Below are 19,588 nucleotides of genomic sequence, written 5' to 3'. Positions count from 1 at the left end.
TAAATGCCTATCAAGTAAAGGCTGTTCATCAAATCTACATGGACACTTCGAGTGGCATCTGATTATTGTTTACACTAGGATACCTCACCTATCAGGAACTTAACCCACAAAGACTAACAACCCAGTTATATATTTATTCTTAAGAAACAGCTTATTTTTAAAACATATTTTTTTTAAACTGGTTAACTGTTAGCTTTTGAATGTATGTGTGTGAGCATGGGGGATTAGGTTAAATAAGAAGTTATAAAGTCTTTAGACATAAATTTATCTTAACAGTTTAAGATTTAGTTTATTAATAAATAGTTAATTTTTGTGTTGTTTGAAGATTTGGTGTGGTGTTTTTGTTTTATTCTGGGGGTTAGTAAAGTGTTTAATTTGGCTGTTTCCGAGTTAGGCGGGAAAACTTAAATAATATGCTGTCACCTGTGGAGTGATGGGACTGAATTGACAGTGCATTACTGCGGCCTCGGTCGTAACATATTAATTGGGGTCTTGCGTCTGGCATCATATTAATTGCTCGTCTCTGGGATCATATTAATTGGGGTGCTCGGTTGTCGGAATCCAAATCTAACGCCAATTACGTGAATTATAAGGGGAGTAATAATTTGAAAGAGAAAATATAAATGGAACCAAGTTTTTTGTGTAATATACCATCAGAATGGCATTACTGTAACTCTGTTCCTGAGTATTACTGTGTCCAGTGGCATACCACAGGGATCTGTGCTGGGTCCCCTATTGCTTGTCATTTATATAAATGACATAGATGACTATGTGGGGGGTAGGATCAGTAAGTTTGCGGATGACACAAAGATTGGCCGAGTGGTTAACAGTGAGATGGAGTGTCTTAGGTTACAGGAAGATATAGACGGGATGGTCAAATGGGCAGAAAAGTGGCAGATGGAATTAACGCTGAAAAGTGTGAGGTGATACACTTTGGAAGGAGTAATGTGACACCAGGGAGGCAACAAACCATCCTGGAGTCTCGTTTGCAGCCACAGAAACACCTATCTATTTCCCTTACAATTGAATTCCCTATAACTATTGCAATCCCACTCTTTTTACTCCTCCCCTGTGCAGCAGAGCCAACCATGTTGCAACGAATTGGACTGTTGTTGCTTTCCCTTGAGAGGCTATTTCCTCCACAGTATCCAAAGTAGAATATCTGTTTTGCAGGGGAATAGCCACAAGAGATTCCTGAACTGCCTGCCTAGTCCTCTTGCTCTGCCTAGTGGTCACCCATTCCCTTCCTGCCTGTGTAGTCTGAGCCTGCGGTGTGCCCACCTCTCTATACGTGCTATCCACGATACTCTCCGCCTCACGGATGCTCCACAGTGTCCCCAGCTGCCGCTCCAGCTCCGAAACCCGGGCTTCCAGGAGCTGCAGTTGGAGACACTTCCTGCACAAATGCTGGTCCCAGGCACTGGAAATGTTCCCTATTTCCCACATAGAGCATGAGGAGCACACCACGGCTTTGAGCTCTCCTGCCATGACTTAACCTTTTAAATTAAATCTTTTGGAAGATGCATAATATCAAATAATATCATTTACTCTAGGGCTCTTCTTCCCTGGTCCTCGTTACTGCAGAACTCCCTAAAAAACACTACTTATTATATATGAAAATAAACTGTAAACATTTCTTACCTTAGTTACTAAGCCAGCTATTTACAGCTATTTCCTAACAGCAGTTACTCACCAACCAATCACCTTGCAGCTTTCCTGTGATGTCACTGTTGACTTTGTTTTCAAACCTCTGTGCGCCTGGACTGCTCTCACACAGGTCCGACTGCTCTCTGCTCCATGTGCTGGTCTCACTCAGTCTTGGTCCTTCCCGCTGCCGCTGCACTTTTAAACTGTGCCGGTCCCACTCAGTCTCGCTCCTTCCCGCTGCCGCTGCACTTTTAAACTGTGCCGGTCTCACTCAGTCTCGCTCCTTCCCGCTGCCGCTGCACTTTTAAACTGTGCTGGTCTCACTCAGTATCACTCCTTCCTGCTGCTGCTGCTCTTTTAAACTGTGCTGGTCTCGCTCAGTATCACTCCTTCCCGCTGCCACTGCACTTTTAAAATGTGCCGGTCTCGCTCAGTATCACTCCTTCCCGCTGCCACTGCACTTTTAAAATGTGCCGGTCTCGCTCAGTATCACTCCTTCCTGCTGCTGCTGCTCTTTTAAACTGTGCCGGTCCCACGCAGTCTCGCTCCTTCCCGCTGCCGCTGCTCTTTTAAACTGTGCCGGTCTCACTCAGTCTCGCTCCATCCCGCTGCCGCTGCTCTTTTAAACTGTGCCAGTCTCGCTCCATCCCGCTGCCGCTGCTCTTTTAAACTGTGCCGGTCTCACTCAGTCTCGCTCCGTCCCGCTGCCGCTGCTCTTTTAAACTGTGCCGGTCTCACTCAGTCTCGCTCCGTCCCGCTGCCGCTGCTCTTTTAAACTCTGCCGGTCTCACTCAGCATGGAGTTCAGGGAAAATGAGCATGGATTTGGGAGGCAACGACACTTCCAAGAACTTTGGAGGGGAAAGGGAGGCTGGAGATGGGTTGATAGTTTGCAAGGATGGTGGGGTCAAGGGTTTGTTTTTTGAGAAGAGGGGTGATGACAGCAGATTTAAAGGAGAGAGGAACACTGCCTGAAGAAAGAGAACCGTTAACAATATCAGCTAAGATGGGGACCAGGAGGGGAAGTTGGATTGTCAGCAGTTTAGTGGGAATAGAATCGAGGGATCAGGAGGTGTTGTATGCTTGGTTTGTACACTTAGTTAGTCTAGCTTAGAGAGATTCCTGAGCCTTCGGTACTTTGAATATAAACTCTTTATTACATTCTAACTATGTACAGCTTCACACCAGTCTGTATGACTCCTCTGAAGTCACGCTGCATCTCCCTTCAAGTCTCTCTCACATGTGATCTCTTACATCATCATGGTGGGAGGCATTCTTTACACTTTCTCAACATTAACCCTTTCAGAACCTTATACTACAGGAGGTGCATCACATGGACAAGATGAGCTCAAGAGGCAATCAGGGGAGATACAAGAGATACTAGTTAAAGATGTGAGTTGAGGGCTAGGGTGGGGAGCATCTTTAGAGGAAGTTTGTCCAGGTGGGCTCGGGGAAGGGAGGGGCACAGCAGAGGCATCTGATCAGATGATCTCAATCTTAGAAACAAAAACATCCATGAGCTCCTCACACTTATTGTTGGAGGTGAGGAAGGAGGAGCCAGGGAAGAGGGGTTTAAAAAGAAATTTTGCAGTAGAGAAAAGAAGCTGGGGTTATCTTTACATTCCAGGATGATCCTGGAGTTGTGAGCAGTTTTAGCAGACAAGAGCAGGACTCAGTTGTGTTTTATGTGGTCTAGCCAGATCTAGCAGTGAGTGCTAAACCAGTTGTTCACTATATGTGTTCAAGGCCACATCCCTTGGACCGAAGCGAGTGGAGTTAAGGGCTGTATCAGGGGCAATGGCCAAGGTGAGAGAGAGTAATGGTTTTATTATAGACTAGAACATCAGTGGTGGTGGAGATGGTGCAGTTGAGTAAATAAGTAACTGCAGAAATGTTGTGGCAAATGGAGGGGGGGGGGGCAAAGGCTAGACAGTTGGGATTTTGAAAGTGCATTTGTAAGTGAATGGGGGGGGATACTTTTTTCCAGGGGTGGATATAAAAAAAAGTAGGGTTAGGGTCATGCAAGGAGGATGTGAGTGAGGAGTGATAAAAAGAAGTGATCAGAGATGGCCTTATCTGTGATTGATACAATGGGACAAGAAAGACCACGTGAGATGGTGAGGTTAAGGGGGTATCCATGAATATGGGTTTGGGAGTTTATATTTAGGGAGGATAAGAGGGCAGCGAACTCAGAAGAGAGATAGCATGATGAGTTGAGATGGAGGTTGAAATCACCAAGGATGAGAAATTGTTCAGTGCAGAGGCTGAGGGAAGAAAGCAGCGAAGATATCTCAGTGAGAAAATTCATATTGTAATTGGGAACTAGTAAAAAAGAGTGACCAATACACGGGAGTGACTAGTACGTGGGAGTGACCAGTTTGTTGTGGTTTATTTTCAGTCCACAATGTTCCGTGTTGGCTAATATTAGTGGAACGGACATCTACAGAAACAGAAAAGACTATGTCAATGTAAGGACATGACTTTACCTTCATTCAGCACTATTGGCTTTCACTCTTTAATGGATTTGTACATGTACCAATCTAACTTGTTTTTAACCCTAGATTTATGAGCCCGAGGGAGTAAAGATCTTTAGATGTCCTTCACCAATTTTCTTTGCAAATGTAGAGTTCTTTAGGACCAAGCTTATTGAAGCTGTAAGTTGCCATGTATCATATACTTTCTAATAGTGTTTAGTTTGTTTAAACATGTTTTATCTTTAGGTTTCTTGATTCTGTATGATTACAGTTTTAAATTTCAGTCAAGGAATATTTAAACAGTTCTGAAAGTTCGGGATTTATCCAGAATGCAATGTGTTTTGGTAAGATTCAAATGATTCTATTTGACTGACAGTGAGATTCCATTCTAATTCTGTACTTTAACTAAACTTCTTAAAATCTGTTTCTCCAGACTGGGTTTAATCCACTCCGAATCCTCCGTAAAAGGAATAAAGCTCTGCGGAAGATCAAGAAAATGCTACAGAAAGGAGAGTTAATGGTCACATCAGTAAGTTCTGTGAGCTGAAAAACAAGGTCGAGAGATGACAGAGTCCAAATGTGAAATATATTTAGTGAATCTCATTACAAGTTACACAAAAAACAAAGAATGGAGCTGCTATCAAAATGAATTAACCAGGACATTAGTGAACCAGAATGTCAAATACATACACTAATGTACCCCAAAACCAGTACACTACCATATTCACAAACCTTTACACTAATGTACCCCAAAACCAATACAATACCATACTCACTAACCCTTACAATCATGTACCCCAAACCCAGTACACTACCATACTCACAAAGCCTTGCACTAATGTACCCAAACACATTCTTGTTTCTGTGCAGAGAGGCTATGTTCACAATAAAGATGCAAGTCATTTGAGCGATTCAGAAAACGAAGATAACAACAGTATTGAGGAACTGGATAAAGCGACGTATATGCAAGAATTGCCGCTGCGGATAGATTGGAAATCTCCTCTTCCAGTCAATGTTCATGTTCCCAGAGTGGAAATACACAGCATTGTCCTTGACTTTGCTGCAGTATCTTTCCTGGATGTGTCTGCTATGAAAGGCTTGAAATCGGTAAAAACTAGTTCTAACTGCAGAATATGTTTAACAAAGTCTATTAATCTGGAAATGTGATAGTTTTTTCTCCTTGTTAATCAGGTGATTTCTGTTCAGATATGGTTCCAGTCACTAGTGTCCCTTTTGCTCCACTTAGTTAATGTTGATGTATTTAGATTAGATTAGAGATACAGCACTGAAACAGGCCCTTCGGCCCACCGAGTCTGTGCCGAACATCAACCACCCATTTATACTAATCCTACACTAATCCCATATTCCTACCAAACATCCCCACCTGTCCCTATATTTCCCTACCACCTACCTATACTAGTGACAATTTATAATGGCCAATTTACCTATCAACCTGCAAGTCTTTTGGCTTGTGGGAGGAAACCGGAGCACCCGGAGAAAACCCACGCAGACACAGGGAGAACTTGCAAACTCCACACAGGCAGTACCCGGAATCGAACCCAGGTCCCTGGAGCTGTGAGGCTGCGGTGCTAACCACTGCGCCACTGTGCCGCCACTGATGCAGACAGTGGATGGTGTCAGGATATTTAGTTGGGGAGAACGCTATATTCTGTCCTAACCCAATATTCATGCAGTGAACTTTCTAGGAGGGTCACTGTACAGTAATCAGAGCAGGTCAATTTTCGACATTTAAGTCTGGATGCACAGAGAGCAACAACTCTGTCCCATTGCTACCGATCAGACAGCTATTTCTCACAAATAGACGGGTAGCTGTTTGGAGTCACAAACCTGCATGTTGCCTAGACTTAAGCATCACAGTATCAACAAATTCCAACAGTTTTTGAGTCGCCTGCTTGAAATAATTTGCCAAAGTGTAGAAAATATACCCTATGACACCTACTAAACATATTTCCTGATGTCCCAGCTACTCTAGCAGAAACTAGGAAAGAAAAATAAAACCTTTAAAAATCTAATGAACAGAATATCAATTGTACAGAAAGTGACCTCTCGATCCTTCACTCTCTCTCTCAACAGATCTTGAAAGAATTTGTCAGGATTGAGATTGATATCTACATCGCTGCCTGTGGTAGTAAGTTTCCTTCTCACTAAACTTTTGCCAATTTTGAAAAAACAGACAATACCCATTGAAGGAGTTTGTTATCTGCTGGGCAGGAGTTTGTTGCTCAATGCAAAAGTCAGAAGTGTGATGGATTATGCTCCACCTGTCTGCATGGGTTCAACTACAATAATTGAAGCTCTCCACATCCGGACAAAGCAGCCCATTTGATCGACACCCAATCCACCACCTTAAACATTCACTCCCTCCACCACCGACACACAGTGGCAGCAGTGTGTACCATCTACAAGATGCACTGCAGCAACGCACCAAGGCTTGTTCGACAGCACCTTCCAAACCCGTGACCTCTACCAACGAGAAGGACAAGGGCAGCAAACACATGGGAGCAACATCACCTGCAAGCTCCATCCAAGTCACACACCATCTTGACTTTGACATATAATGTTGTTCCTTCCTTGCTGCTGGGTCAAAATCCTGGGACTCCTGACCCAACTGGATTGGATAAAAGTACAGAAAATAGAAAGTAGGAATAAACAGGTCACTTTCAAGTTGGCAGGTTACCAGTTACTAGTTTCAGGTGCTGGGGCCTCAGCTATTTACAATCTATGTTAATGACTAAGATGAAGGGATTGAGTGTAACCCATATTCACAGCCATCTTTACCTTGCCATCTCACATGGCCTCCCTACTCCCGTCGTATCAATCACAGATAAGGCCATCTCTCATCACTTTCTTGTATCATTGTCTACCCACATCCCTCTTCCAAGTCCCAATTCCTTCTGTATCTGCCCCTGGAAAAATGAGCCCCAATTCACTTTCAACTGCACTTTCAAAATCCTTTGGCCCCCCCCCCCATTCACCACAACATTTCTGCAGCTACTGATTTGCTCAACTGTCCCCTCTGCTCCACCTTTGATGCCCTAATCCTCAGTAAAACTATTACTCTCTCTGACCTGACCGTTCTCCAGGTATGGCCTTCATCTCTGCTCCCTTAAGTCGAAGGGACATTGACTTGAAAGGATCTGGTGGACAACTGGCTTAGCCATTCACTGCCAGATCTTTTAGTTTAGTTTAGTGATACAGCACTGAAACAGGCCCTTTGGCCCACCGAGTCTGTGCCGACCATCAACCACCCATTTATACTAATCCTACACTAATTCCATATTCCTACCACATACCCATCTGTCCCTATATTTCCCTACCACCTACCTATACTAGGGGCAATTTATAATGGCCAATTTACCTAGCAACCTGCAAGTCTTTGGCATGTGGGAGGAAACCGGAGCACCCGGAGGAAACCCACGCAGACACAGGGAGAACTTGCAAACTCCACACAGGCAGTCCCCAGAATTGAACCCGGGTCGCTGGAGCTGTGAGGCTGTGGTGCTAATCACTGCGCCACTGTGCCGCCCCTGGCTGGACTATCGGGTCCTGCTCACATCTGCAAAGACTACTCACTTTTCCAGGATCATCCTGAAATGCAAAGAAAACCCCCGGCTTCTTTTCTCTACTGCAAACTGTCTGCTGAAGCCCCTCTCCCCTGTCCCCTCCACCCTCACTCCCAACAACAAGGAGAAACTCATGGACATTTTTGTCACTAGGATTGAGACCATCCAATCAGCTGCCTCTGTTGTGTCCCTCCGTTCCTCTAGCCCACTGGGCCAGACTTCCTCTAAAATTCTCTGCTGTTTTAGCCCAGCACTCACATCTTTCTCTAAATTCTCCAACCTCCCTTTCCTCTCAAGTCCTTGAATGAGTTTTAACTCTGAAAGTTGGAACTCCAGGTTTAAGCCCTGCCATAGTACAGAAACGGCTCTCAAAGTCACAAATGATATCCTATGTAACTGTGACAAGGGTAAACTATCCCTTCTTGTCTTTCTTGACCTGTTTGCAGCCTTTGCCATAACTTTCCACACTATCCTCCTGTAAAGCCTCTTCACTGTCACCAGCTGAGTGGAACTGCTCTTAACCTGGTTCCATTATCGAATTTTACCCGAAGCGTCTCCTGTAATGACTTCTCTTCCTGCTCCTGCATCATTACCTCTGGTGTCCCCCAAGGACCTATCCTTGGCCCCCTCCTATTTCTCATCTACATGCTGCCCCTCTATGATATCATCTGAAAATACAGTGTTAGTTTTCACATATCCGTTGACGACACCCAGCCTTACCTCACCACCAGCTTTCTCAATCCTCCACTGTTGCTAAATTATCAAACTGCATGTCCAACAGTACTGGATGAGCAGAAATTTCCTCCAGTTAAATAATGGGAAGACAGTCTTTGGTCCCTGCTACAATCTCTGCTCCCTTGCCATCGATTCCATGCCTCTCCCTGCCAACTGTCTGAGGCTGAACCAGTCTGTTTGTAACCTTGGTGTCATATTTGATCCTGAGATGAGCTTTCAATCATCTGTCTGCTCTACCACTAAGATCGTCTATTTCTACTTCCGTATCATCGCCCGACTTTACCCTTGTCTCAGCTCATCTGCTACTGAAACCCTCATTCATGTGTTTTGTTACGTTTAGACTCGACTATTCCAACACACCCCTGACTGGTTCCCCACATTCTACCATCCATAAACTTGGGTTCATCCATTGCTCCTTGTGTCCTTGCTCGAACTATTTCCCATTCACCTAACACCCCTGTGCTCGCTGATGTACATTGGGTCCCAATTAAGCAACACCTTGATTTTAAAATTCTAATCCTTGTTTTCAAATCCCTCCAAGGTCTCTCCCCTCCCTATCTCTGTAATCGCCTTCAGCCCCCCAACCCTTCTTTGTTCTGGCCTCTTGAGCGTCCTCAAATTTAATCGCTCTACCATTGGTGGCTGCACCTTCAGTTGTCTTGGCCCTAATCTCTAGAATTCCCTCCCTTCACCGCTCTACCTGGTTTCCTTCCTTTAAAACACTCCTTGAAACCTATCTTTTCGATCAAGCTTTTGGCCATCTGCCCTAATATCTCGCACTGTAGCTCAGTGTCAAATTTTGCTTGATAACACTCCTGTGAATCGCCTTGGGACATTTTAAGTTCAAGGTGCTATATGAATACAAGTAGATGTTGTAATCCATCCAGGTTTGCTGACAATACAAGGCTAGGTGGGATATTAAGCTGTGGGGAGGACACAAGGGGCAGAATCCTATAGGTCTAGTTTTCGACAGAGTGTCAGAACCATGTCCTAGTCACGGGAATCAGCAACGTGTCCGTGGTAAAAATTCTGAGTTTCATGACTGGTAATTTCAAGGATGAGAAATTTCCTATTGACTTCTTCTTTCTGACCGGTTTTTTAAAAATTCACAACCGTTAGTTTCACAGCTGACAGCTGCTGAAGCAGAGGCAGCAGTTTCTGAACTCCAGACAAGTTCGTGGTTTCCTGGCAGGTTCCGATTTTTTTAAAAAGCTTGCCGGCAAACCACGAAGTTGTCCGAAGTCCAGAAACTGCTGTCTCTGCTTTAGCACCTGTCATCTGGGAAACTAAGGCTGCTTTTCAAAAAAAATTGACCAATCACAAAGCTGAGAGTTCCCGCTCTGTGCAACTGTCAGAGAGAGAGAGGGAGAGAGAGAGGAGAGGGGCGAGAGGGAGAGAAGAAGGTTAGAGAGGGGGAGGGAAAGAAAGAGGAGAGGGAGGGGGAGAGATATAGGGGGAGCAAGAGATAGCGAGAGAGGGAAGGGAGCGAGTGGGGGGAGAGAGAGAGAGAGGGGGAAGACAGATGGACACAGAAAGGGGATAGGGATTGACTCAGAGAGGGAGGGAGAGCGAGAGGGGAGAGAAAGGGATCATGATCACTCCTGACCGATGGACATCTATCTGGATTCTCCGCATCGCTACATCAATGCAGGCAGACATTGACTATTTGTGCAAACAAAAACAATACCAGGTATCTCACTAAATAGGGAGAAATGTGGTTTAAATGGGACTGTGTTTTGATGGCATTAGGTTGGCTGTACATATATACAAATTAATTGCCCCCATGTCCATGGCTGAGTCAATAATTTTGTCAAATGTCTGTGGTGAAACATGCTGGTGCCTATCCCTGTCCAGTTGACAACCCGACCCTGCTAGTATCGGCCATCTCTTGTGAATTTTGTGGGGTCAGCCAATTAAAAGAGTGATCATGATCCCTTTCTCTCCCCTCTCGCTCTCCCTCCCTCCCTCTCTGAGTCAATCCCTATCCCCTTTCTGTGTCCATCTCTCTCCCCCACTCTCTCTTCCCCCACTCGCACCCCTTTCCCCTCTCTCTGCCCTCTCCCCTCTCTCTCTCGCCATCTCTTGCTCCCCTATCTCTCTCCCATCTCTACCCTCTCCCTCCTTCTCTCTCCTCTCTTTCTTTCCCTCCCCCTCTCTCTCCTCTCCCACCACTCTCACTCCCCTCGCCCCTCTCCTCTCTATCTCTCTCTCCCCGTCCCGCCACTCTTTCCCCCTCTCTTTCCCCTCTTCTCTCTTCCCTCTCCTCTTGCAAGTTGTATAAGAGTAAGGAAATCTTGTTGCAATTGTACAGGGCACTGTGCACCATTTTGGTCTCTGTATCTAAGGAAAGATATACTTGCTTTAGAGGTGCTGCATTCCTGGGACAAGAAGGTTGTCCAATGAGGAGAGATTGAGTAAATTGGGACTGTACACTCTTTGGAGTTCAGAAGAATGAAAGGTGATCTCATTGAAACATGTAAGATTCTGAAGGGGTTTGACAATGTCACTCTGGAGAGACTTTTCTCTCGAATGGAGAATCTAGAACATGGAGGCATAGTCACAGGATAAAAGGTTGGCTATTTAGGACTGAGATGAGGAAAGATTTCTTTACTAAGAGGGTTGCGAATCTTTTGAATTCTCTGCCCTAGTGGACTGTGGATATTCCATCATTGAGTATATTCAAGGCTGAGATTGATAAATGTTTGGACTCGAAGGGAATCAAGGGATAAGGGGACCAGTGGGAAAGTGGAGTTGAGATCAAAGATTGGTTATGATATTATTGAATGGCGAAGCAGGCTCAAGGGGCTGCATGGCCGACTCCTGCTTCTAGTTCTTATATTCTAACAGCACTAGGAGAGTACGTTCACCACAGAGACTGCAGTGGTTCAATGAGAAACCTTCACCACAGAGACTGCAGTGGTTCAATGAGAAACCTTCACCACAGAGACTGCAATGGTTCAATGAGAAACCTTCACCACAGAGACTGCAGTGGTTCAATGAGAAACCTTCACCACATAGACTGCAGTGGTTCAATGAGAAATCTTCACCACATAGACTGCAGTGGTTCAATGAGAAACCTTCACCACAGAGACTGCAGTGATTCAATGAGAAACCTTCACCACAGAGACTGCAGTGGTTCAATGAGAAACCTTCACCACAGAGACTGCAGTGATTCAATGAGAAACCTTCACCACAGAGACTGCAGTGGTTCAATGAGAAACCTTCACCACAGAAACTGCAGTGGTTCAATGAGAAACCTTCACCACAGAGACTGCAATCATTCAATGAGAAACCTTCACCACAGAGACTGCAGTGGTTCAATGAGAAACCTTCACCACAGAGACTGCAGTGGTTCAATGAGAAACCTTCACCACAGAGACTGCAGTGGTTCAATGAGAAACCTTCACCACAGAGACTGCAATCATTCAATGAGAAACCTTCACCACAGAAACTGCAGTGGTTCAATGAGAAACCTTCACCACAGAGACTGCAGTGGTTCAATGAGAAACCTTCACCACAGAGACTGCAGTGGTTCAATGAGAAACCTTCACCACAGAGACTGCAATCATTCAATGAGAAACCTTCACCACAGAGACTGCAATCATTCAATGAGAAACCTTCACCACATAGACTGCAGTGGTTCAATGAGAAACCTTCACCACATAGACTGCAGTGGTTCAATGAGAAACCTTTACCACAGAGACTGCAGTGGGCGGTACAGCGGTGCAGTGGTTAGCACTGCAGCCTCACAGCTCCAGCGACCCACGTTCGATTCTGGGTACTGCCTGTGCGGAGTTTGCAAGTTCTCCCTGTGACCGCGTGGGTTGTCGTCGGGTGCTCCAACTTCCTCCTACAGACAAAGACTTGCAGGTTGATAGGTAAATTGGCCATTGTAAATTGCCCCTGTATAGGTAGGTGATAGGAGAATGGTGGGGATGTGGTAGGAATATGGGATTAATGTAGGATTAGTATAAATGGGTGGATAGTCGGCACAGACTCGGTGGGCCGAAGGGCCTGTTTCAGTGCTGTATCTCTAAATAAATAAATAAAATAAATGAGACTACCTTCACCACCACCACCTCAGGACAACTGGAGATGGGCAATAAATTCCGGCCTTGCCAGCTATGCCCACTTCCTGAAAATCAATAAAAATACCCAGTGGATACGCTAATCTGGGTGGAGCTCTGCCTCACCCTTACCTACGTGCCAGTGGGCAGGATTCTGGTGGGATGAGATGCCTATTCTGGAGTGCGAGAATGTCTGTCTTGTTACCACCTTGTTTCCATAACAAAGGAAAAAGCACAAGTTCCAATCTCGAGTTTGAACTGCACCCAACCGAGAGATTAGGATTCAGAAATTCACCAGCAGAGAATTTGAGTCTTTGATCTTTATAGTTGCCTCAAATCAGAGATTTGGAAATATAAGTATTTGAACATGTCATTGTTTTGTTTACTTTCAGATTTAATCCTGGAAAAATTAGAAAAATGTGGATTTTTTGATGATGAAATCACGCCAAAAATATTCTTCGTTACAATCCACGATGCAATGCTCTGCATATTAGATAAACACGATCCCAGCAATTCTGTGAACTTCAAAGATGACAAGGTATGTTTGTACATCTGTTATTTCACCGAGCCAGAATCATGACTAGATATTTAAAACCACTTTGCTTTATATTAGGATACTGTACACAAAGGGACAATTAGAACAAGAAAGGTAGGGAAAAAAGAGCAAACTTGCATTTATATAGCGCCTTTCATGACCTTAGGACATCCCAAACCTCTTTACAGTACTTTTTAAATGATATAATGCATGAAACACAGCAACCGATTTGCATAGAGCAAGATCCTACAAACAGCAATATGATAATTAACTATCAGTGAGCCACATCTGACACCATTAGCTGGAAATTACTTAGTCAGGAAACCAGCCCTGTGAACTGTTATGGATAGATAACACATGCCCAGGTTTCCTGCTTGCCCTATCCCTGATTCCCCCTTCTCCACTGAATGATCAAGTGAGTTTGGAACAAAGATGTGGACTGTGGCGTGCTTGGGATCTAGTGGTGGCACAGGGCTGACGGCCTGTGTTAATCGTAGGTGGGTACAGTGCTGCCCACATTACCAAGCACTGCTGGGGTTCCCTTCACCTTCATGGCAGCAATAGTGTGGCACAAAAATAGTAACCTAGGAACTGGAGAGTCCACTTGAGTTTGTTCCAGGATGGTGGTTGATTTGTATTTATCTCCTCTTACCCGTCTTGGCTCCAAATTCCTTAATACCCTTACCTAACAAAAAAACCTCAGATTTGAAATTTTCAATTGACCCCCAACCTCAACAGCTTTTTGGGGGAGACAGTTCCAGTTTTCCACTACCCTTTGTGTGAAGAAATGCTTTAGGACATCACTTCCAAATGGACTAGCTCTAATTTTAAGGTTATTTTATTTTTTTATTTAGAGATACAGCATTGAAACAGGCCCTTCGGCCCACTGAGTCTGTGCCGACCAACAACCACCCATTTATACTAACCCTACAGTAATCCCATATTCCCTACCACCTACCTACACTAGGGGCAATTTACAATGGCCAATTTACCTATCACCTGCAAGTCTTTGGCTGTGGGAGGAAACCGGAGTTATCTTGTTCTGGACTCTCCCACAGGATGAAATAATTTTTCTCTATCTATCCTATCAACTCCTTTGCTCATCTTAAGTTCGATCACCCTTTAACCTTCCAGTGTTCAAGTCTATGGCACCTGTCCTCATAATTATATCCTTTTAACCCCGTATCATTCTGGTGAATCTGTGCTGCACCCCCTCCAAGGCCAATATATCCTTCCTGAGGTATGGTGCTCAGAACTGAATGCAGTTACTCTAAGTGGGTTTAACCAGAGCTCTGTGCAGTTGTGACATAACTTCCATCCTTTTGTATTCCAGCCGTCCTGGGATAAAGGCCAGCATTCCATTTGCTTTTTTAAATTATTTTTTTGTACTGGTTCATTTAGAGATTCTTGTACTTTCTCTGGGCCATGTTTATTTAGTGAACACTTTCTCTGCTCCTCCACAGCGCCGATAGCTTCTTGCCATTTAGAAAATACTCCGATCTATATTAGGTTCAAAGATGACCTCACACTTACCCACAGTGAACTCCGCCCAGCAGTTTTACCAATTCACTTAATCTATCAAAGTCCCTTTGCAACTTTCTGCTCCCACCTACATGATTTACTGTGCACCTGACTTAGTCAACTTGGAGATAAAGTTCTTTATTCCTTCATCCCAGTCATTTATAAATATAATGAAAAGCTGAGACCTCACTGAAGATCCCTCAAGGACACCATTCATCACAATCTGCTAATTTGAATACATACCCATCATCCCTACTATCTGTCTACCTCCTCACTAACTCTTTGTCCAAGCCTAAAGATTGCCTCCAATTTCACTCACTCTCATTTATATTTACAGTCTCCTGTGGAAAACCTTATTGAATGCTATCTAGAATTACATGTAAATAACATCCATAGATACTCAAACCATAAACAGCTCAAACCAGCAAGACGTTATTGGGGGCACTTTAACATCATCAATAGATTATATAGGATGTTACTATGGTTAATATTGACCTACTAATAGTGACACTGTAACATTGTACAGGGTAACTCACCCTGGATTACACCTGCTGTCAAATTATTCCAATGGGTAAGTAGTCACCTTCTTCCCTTCTAATTCTTTCCTTTCTCCTTCACCTCTTTTTAAAATTTCCTTTCCATTTGCCTGTCTCTCTGCTCCAACATACCATTTCTTTTGCTTTTTCTCCCCCTCCCTCCATGGCTCTCAGTGCCCTCTCCTCTTCCCCCTCCCCTCTTCCCCCTCCCCTCCCGCCATGGCTCTCAGTGCCCTCTCCCCCTCCGCCCTCCATGGCTCGCAGTGCCCCTCCCCCCATATGGTTCAGGACAGAGATGAGGAAAAATTATTACACTCAAAGGATTGTGAATCTTTGGAATTCTCTACCCCATCATTGAATACATTTAAAGCTGGGATAGATAGATCGTTGGTCTCACAGGGAATCAAGGGATATGGGGAGCGGGCAGGAAAGTGGAATTGAAGCCCAAGATCAGCCATGATTGTATTGAATGATGGAGCAGACTTGATGGGCAATATGGTCTACTTCTGTTCCTCTTACTTGTGTTCTTGAAATTTGGACAATTGGACCAGTTATACTGGTTCCAGTTGACCATTTGTACTTGTTCCGGTTGATAATTATATTGGCTCCTGAGAGACCAGTGAACCTGGTTCCAATTGAAAATTATATTGTATACAGCTGTGACCAGTTAGGCTGATTTCTGACTCAACTCGTTCCATTTGAGACCAGAGTGTAAACTTGTGAAAAGTGTTAAATACCACTAACAAGTGAAAATGATCTACGTGGTGTGTGTTGTGGTCATGCAATGAAGCTAAAAATGCTCCTGGCTGTTCGTTTCAAATTTTTTTGTGACATAGAAAAAGACAAAACTCAGGTAAATAGCCAAAACGAAATTAAACATGGTGCAGAAATCAAGAAATAAGTGAATACAGCAGTTAAAATGCAAAAACATTAAATTACAGCTGTAATCAAAATACGAAACTTAAACCCTAATTACATTTAGATATTTGATGGTTCACCGAATTTTGGTCTTCTACTGAGGTCTTGTATTTTCTCAGTGATTGACAGATTCCTCATTCAGCTCCTGGGTTTGGAGGTGATGTGTGATGCATACTGTAAATAAGAGAAAAAGATAAAGTCACAGACTTCCAAGACAAGAGGTCTCCCTGCCAAACTCCTGTTGAGAGAAATTTGTGATGTTCTGAACTCTAATTAACAAATTAATTAATTATAGACTCTAATTACAATGGTTCTGTCTCACTGAATGACTTAAGTCATTATGGAGCCAAGTTTAGCACTGCACTAAATGTCAGAATGATCGATACCTTCTGTTGAAGGCAACAATGATTATCTAATGTTCTTAAAATTAATTATAAGAATAATTACCTTGCCATTGTTACAACCAGGTGACAAAGGTGTCTAGGGGGTCCCTCTGAGCCGTCACCTGGTCTTACTGTAACAGGGTTTAATTTTAAACACACCATGTTTTTAGCTCCCTCTGGGTGAATCCTTGTTCACCGCTTTCTAATTATAAGGCAAAGAAACCAGCACAAATAAGGTTTCTCAGGTTTAAAGAAGAAAAGTTGAAATTTATTAAACTTAAACCTAAACTCTAATTCGGTTAATGCCTATGGATACACGACACGCCCATGCGAGCATGCATACGTGATACACACATGCAGATAGGGACAGAAAGAGCAGAAGAAAAATAAAGTGGAAACGTTTGAGGCAATCTCTGAAGAGGGTTTTTTGTTATGGTGCTTTGAACTCACTGTAGAATCCTTGATTGTAGGTAGATGTTGCTTTTTGTTGGTGCCCAGTATTCTTCTTAATCCTAGTTCACTGCAGGAGACTTTTCTCTCTTGGGGTTCATGTATCTTCAGTGGATTCAGAGGCTTGTGAAAAAGAGATGGGAGCAGACAGGAGAGAGGTCTTTTCAGTCCAGGAGCAATTAGACACTCCGAGTTCAAACAGTTTGTACAATTCAGAAAACCCAGGTTGCCAAGCAGGTTAGTCATGTGACTAACTGGTCTGACTATGTCTTGGATTTTATCACCTTAGCAGTCTCTGGAATGTTGCTGTTACACACAATACCTGGTGATCAAGCTCCATTGTGGGTTGAATGTGTCAGGGAATGGTCCTTTGTCCTTCCAAGCACCGTCTGTTAATATGCAAATGTCTTTTCCAGCCACGGCTGATCTGTTTAACAAGTCCTTTCTTCACTCCAGTAACAGTTTAAACTCAATGTTCATGACAAAATTAATATGTCTCATTCTTGGCAGGTGGAGGCCGAGCATGACACCATCAATTACAGTATACAACTGCTCACTGTATGGCTTCTTCATGCTTCATAAGAATTGGGACTTCCTGACTCTGCCTGGTTTTTGCTGGGGGTGCAGACATGTCTGACTATGTTTGTGTGGTGCTGGGGGTGCACCGCTATGCCTAGGCATGTCTGATTTTGTGAAAAATAATTAGCATCATTCATATATCAGAGTTGGGAGGCCATTTGCACAACTCCAATTTACTGCATATCTGTTTATAATCAGACAGAGCTGTAAGGTCCCTGACCTTAGCCAAGTTCTTGGACAAGACAAAAAGGGCAACAAACAATGGCATCAGTGCAACACGTCAACAGAATAAATGCTTAAACAAAATACTTAACAATAGGCGAGAGTAGACAAGCTGCTTTCGATCCTTGCTCCTCGAAGCTGCCTGGACGCAGGTGATGTTGTCTTCAGTCCTTCTCTGTTTTCTTCTTCTACTCTGTCTTCTTCTGTGGTTCTTGCTGTGACCCTGTCTCTTCCTATTCTGTGGATAGACCCTGCTTTATGTATCACTTATTTCAGATCCGCCTATATGTGTCAAAGTGCAAGTTCTGTGCAGCTTGTCCTTCCTGACCTTATAACAATTGATACTTTTTTTCCTAACCTGTTTGGCTTCTCCTGTCTCACCCAGCCTTAATGGCACAGTCTTGCAACAGAACTTTCATAAAACCAAATATAGCATTCCTTTGAATTTTCATAAATTACTTTAAACATATTTTACAGTCTTTCCAATCAAAACATGAATTGAAATATATTTACACCTTTTTAACCAGAAAATAAATTTGAACATATTTTTCACCTTCTCATAGAGCTGTATTGGAAAAAGAGGTGCAGCAATGCAGAATACAGTTCAATTCAATGGATATCATGTAGGGAGCTCTGAAAAAAGATACAAAAGCAGAGTCCTATAAAGAACCAAAGAGCACACAGACAGAGACACAGGGGCACTTTTTTAAGCTGCAGGCAGTCTTACTGGTTTGATTAAGTCAATCAGTTGGATTCAACTGGATTGACTATCAGTAATATTTTCCAGTTCAAAGATTCTGCTTGTCAACTGGTTACAGTTGAAGCAGTTATATGTCAACTGGCTCCACTTAATTCCAACTGGTGCCACTTTGTGTCCCAACTGATTCTAGATGAACCAGTCAGCAAGACAAGGTACCAGATGAGCCCAAATGCTTCCAGTTAAAGTCAACTGGACAATTTTGAATACCAAATGGTGACCAGTTAATGTTGCCAGTTATCCCAGTTGTATCCAGACAACCAGACAACACCAATACTTGTAATTGAGACCAGAAAAGACCAGTTAAGACCAATTGACATTCCCAACTTTTTGCAGCTGGTATGGAAAGATGGGCAGTTATACACCTCTTACAATTCTATCTGTAAAAGAGGTAAGCTAATTGTCATTAAGCAACCAACTAACCACGTGCAGGAGACTTAATGAACCAATTAACCATGCACAGGAGATCATTAACTAACCATGGGCAGTTGACCATTAACTAAGCAACTAATCATGCTCTTTTCAATATGGAACAATGGGAGACTGTCGAGTCTGCAGATTATAATCCTATTTAATATTGTCTGTAGGTACAAAGTACCAAGGAATCATTTCATTCTGAAGGAGAATTAAAAAAGAGGACCTGTTTGGTAAGTTAGAAACATATCCTTTGTACTTTTAGTAGACAATATTGTTCTTTCCAAGTTAATGGCTCCATTATCTGGTTTACTTACAGGTGTTATTGGATACACAGTTCTGATCGACTGAGTATTTGAAATATGATTGGAAAACTGATGCAGAAAGCATATGCATCACAATATTGAAAACTAAACCACATCCAAAAAGGACCATCATTTTAGCTTAACTTGTGTTGCCCTTATATGCAGAATTTGTTCTACAAAGGCTGTCACTGTGCTGGATTCATATTGAAACTTTAATGAATCAATGTATGATTGTAATTTTTAAGACAAAGATGTGACATAATGTCGTACATTGCAAAGAAATACAGAAACGAAGAGCCAGTAACAGTGAGTGTCCTGCACTGTCCCATCATCACAGCTGGTGTGAGGTCTGTTCATGAAGGTATCTGGAGCTGTTCTGACACAGTTGGCCTCAGCCCTGCACACTTAATTTGGAACTGGTCTATTCACACACTTCCCGTTCATGCTCCAATATCTACACTC

At 43.4% G+C, this 19,588-nt stretch overlaps 1 protein-coding gene across 1 annotated transcript in view; it reads left to right on the top strand.

Annotated features, from left to right (window-relative positions):
- LOC137384961 (chloride anion exchanger-like) overlaps positions 1-19,274 on the top strand; it is a 58,319-nt gene extending 39,045 nt beyond the window's left edge. Inside the window, exons 13-20 of the mRNA XM_068059673.1 lie at positions 4,045-4,114; positions 4,208-4,300; positions 4,554-4,649; positions 4,991-5,227; positions 6,215-6,269; positions 12,899-13,044; positions 18,995-19,054; positions 19,141-19,274. Of these exons, the coding sequence (XP_067915774.1) occupies positions 4,045-4,114; positions 4,208-4,300; positions 4,554-4,649; positions 4,991-5,227; positions 6,215-6,269; positions 12,899-13,044; positions 18,995-19,054; positions 19,141-19,164 (781 nt within the window). The 3' untranslated portion in view covers positions 19,165-19,274. The remainder of the gene's footprint in view (positions 1-4,044; positions 4,115-4,207; positions 4,301-4,553; positions 4,650-4,990; positions 5,228-6,214; positions 6,270-12,898; positions 13,045-18,994; positions 19,055-19,140) is intronic.
- The last annotated feature ends 314 nt before the right edge of the window (positions 19,275-19,588 follow it).

Source organism: Heterodontus francisci, chromosome 27, assembly GCF_036365525.1.
Source record: "Heterodontus francisci isolate sHetFra1 chromosome 27, sHetFra1.hap1, whole genome shotgun sequence".
Lineage (NCBI taxonomy): Eukaryota > Metazoa > Chordata > Chondrichthyes > Heterodontiformes > Heterodontidae > Heterodontus > Heterodontus francisci.
Note: the sequence above shows the minus strand (reverse complement) of the source record. Positions and strands in the feature narration are given on the sequence as shown.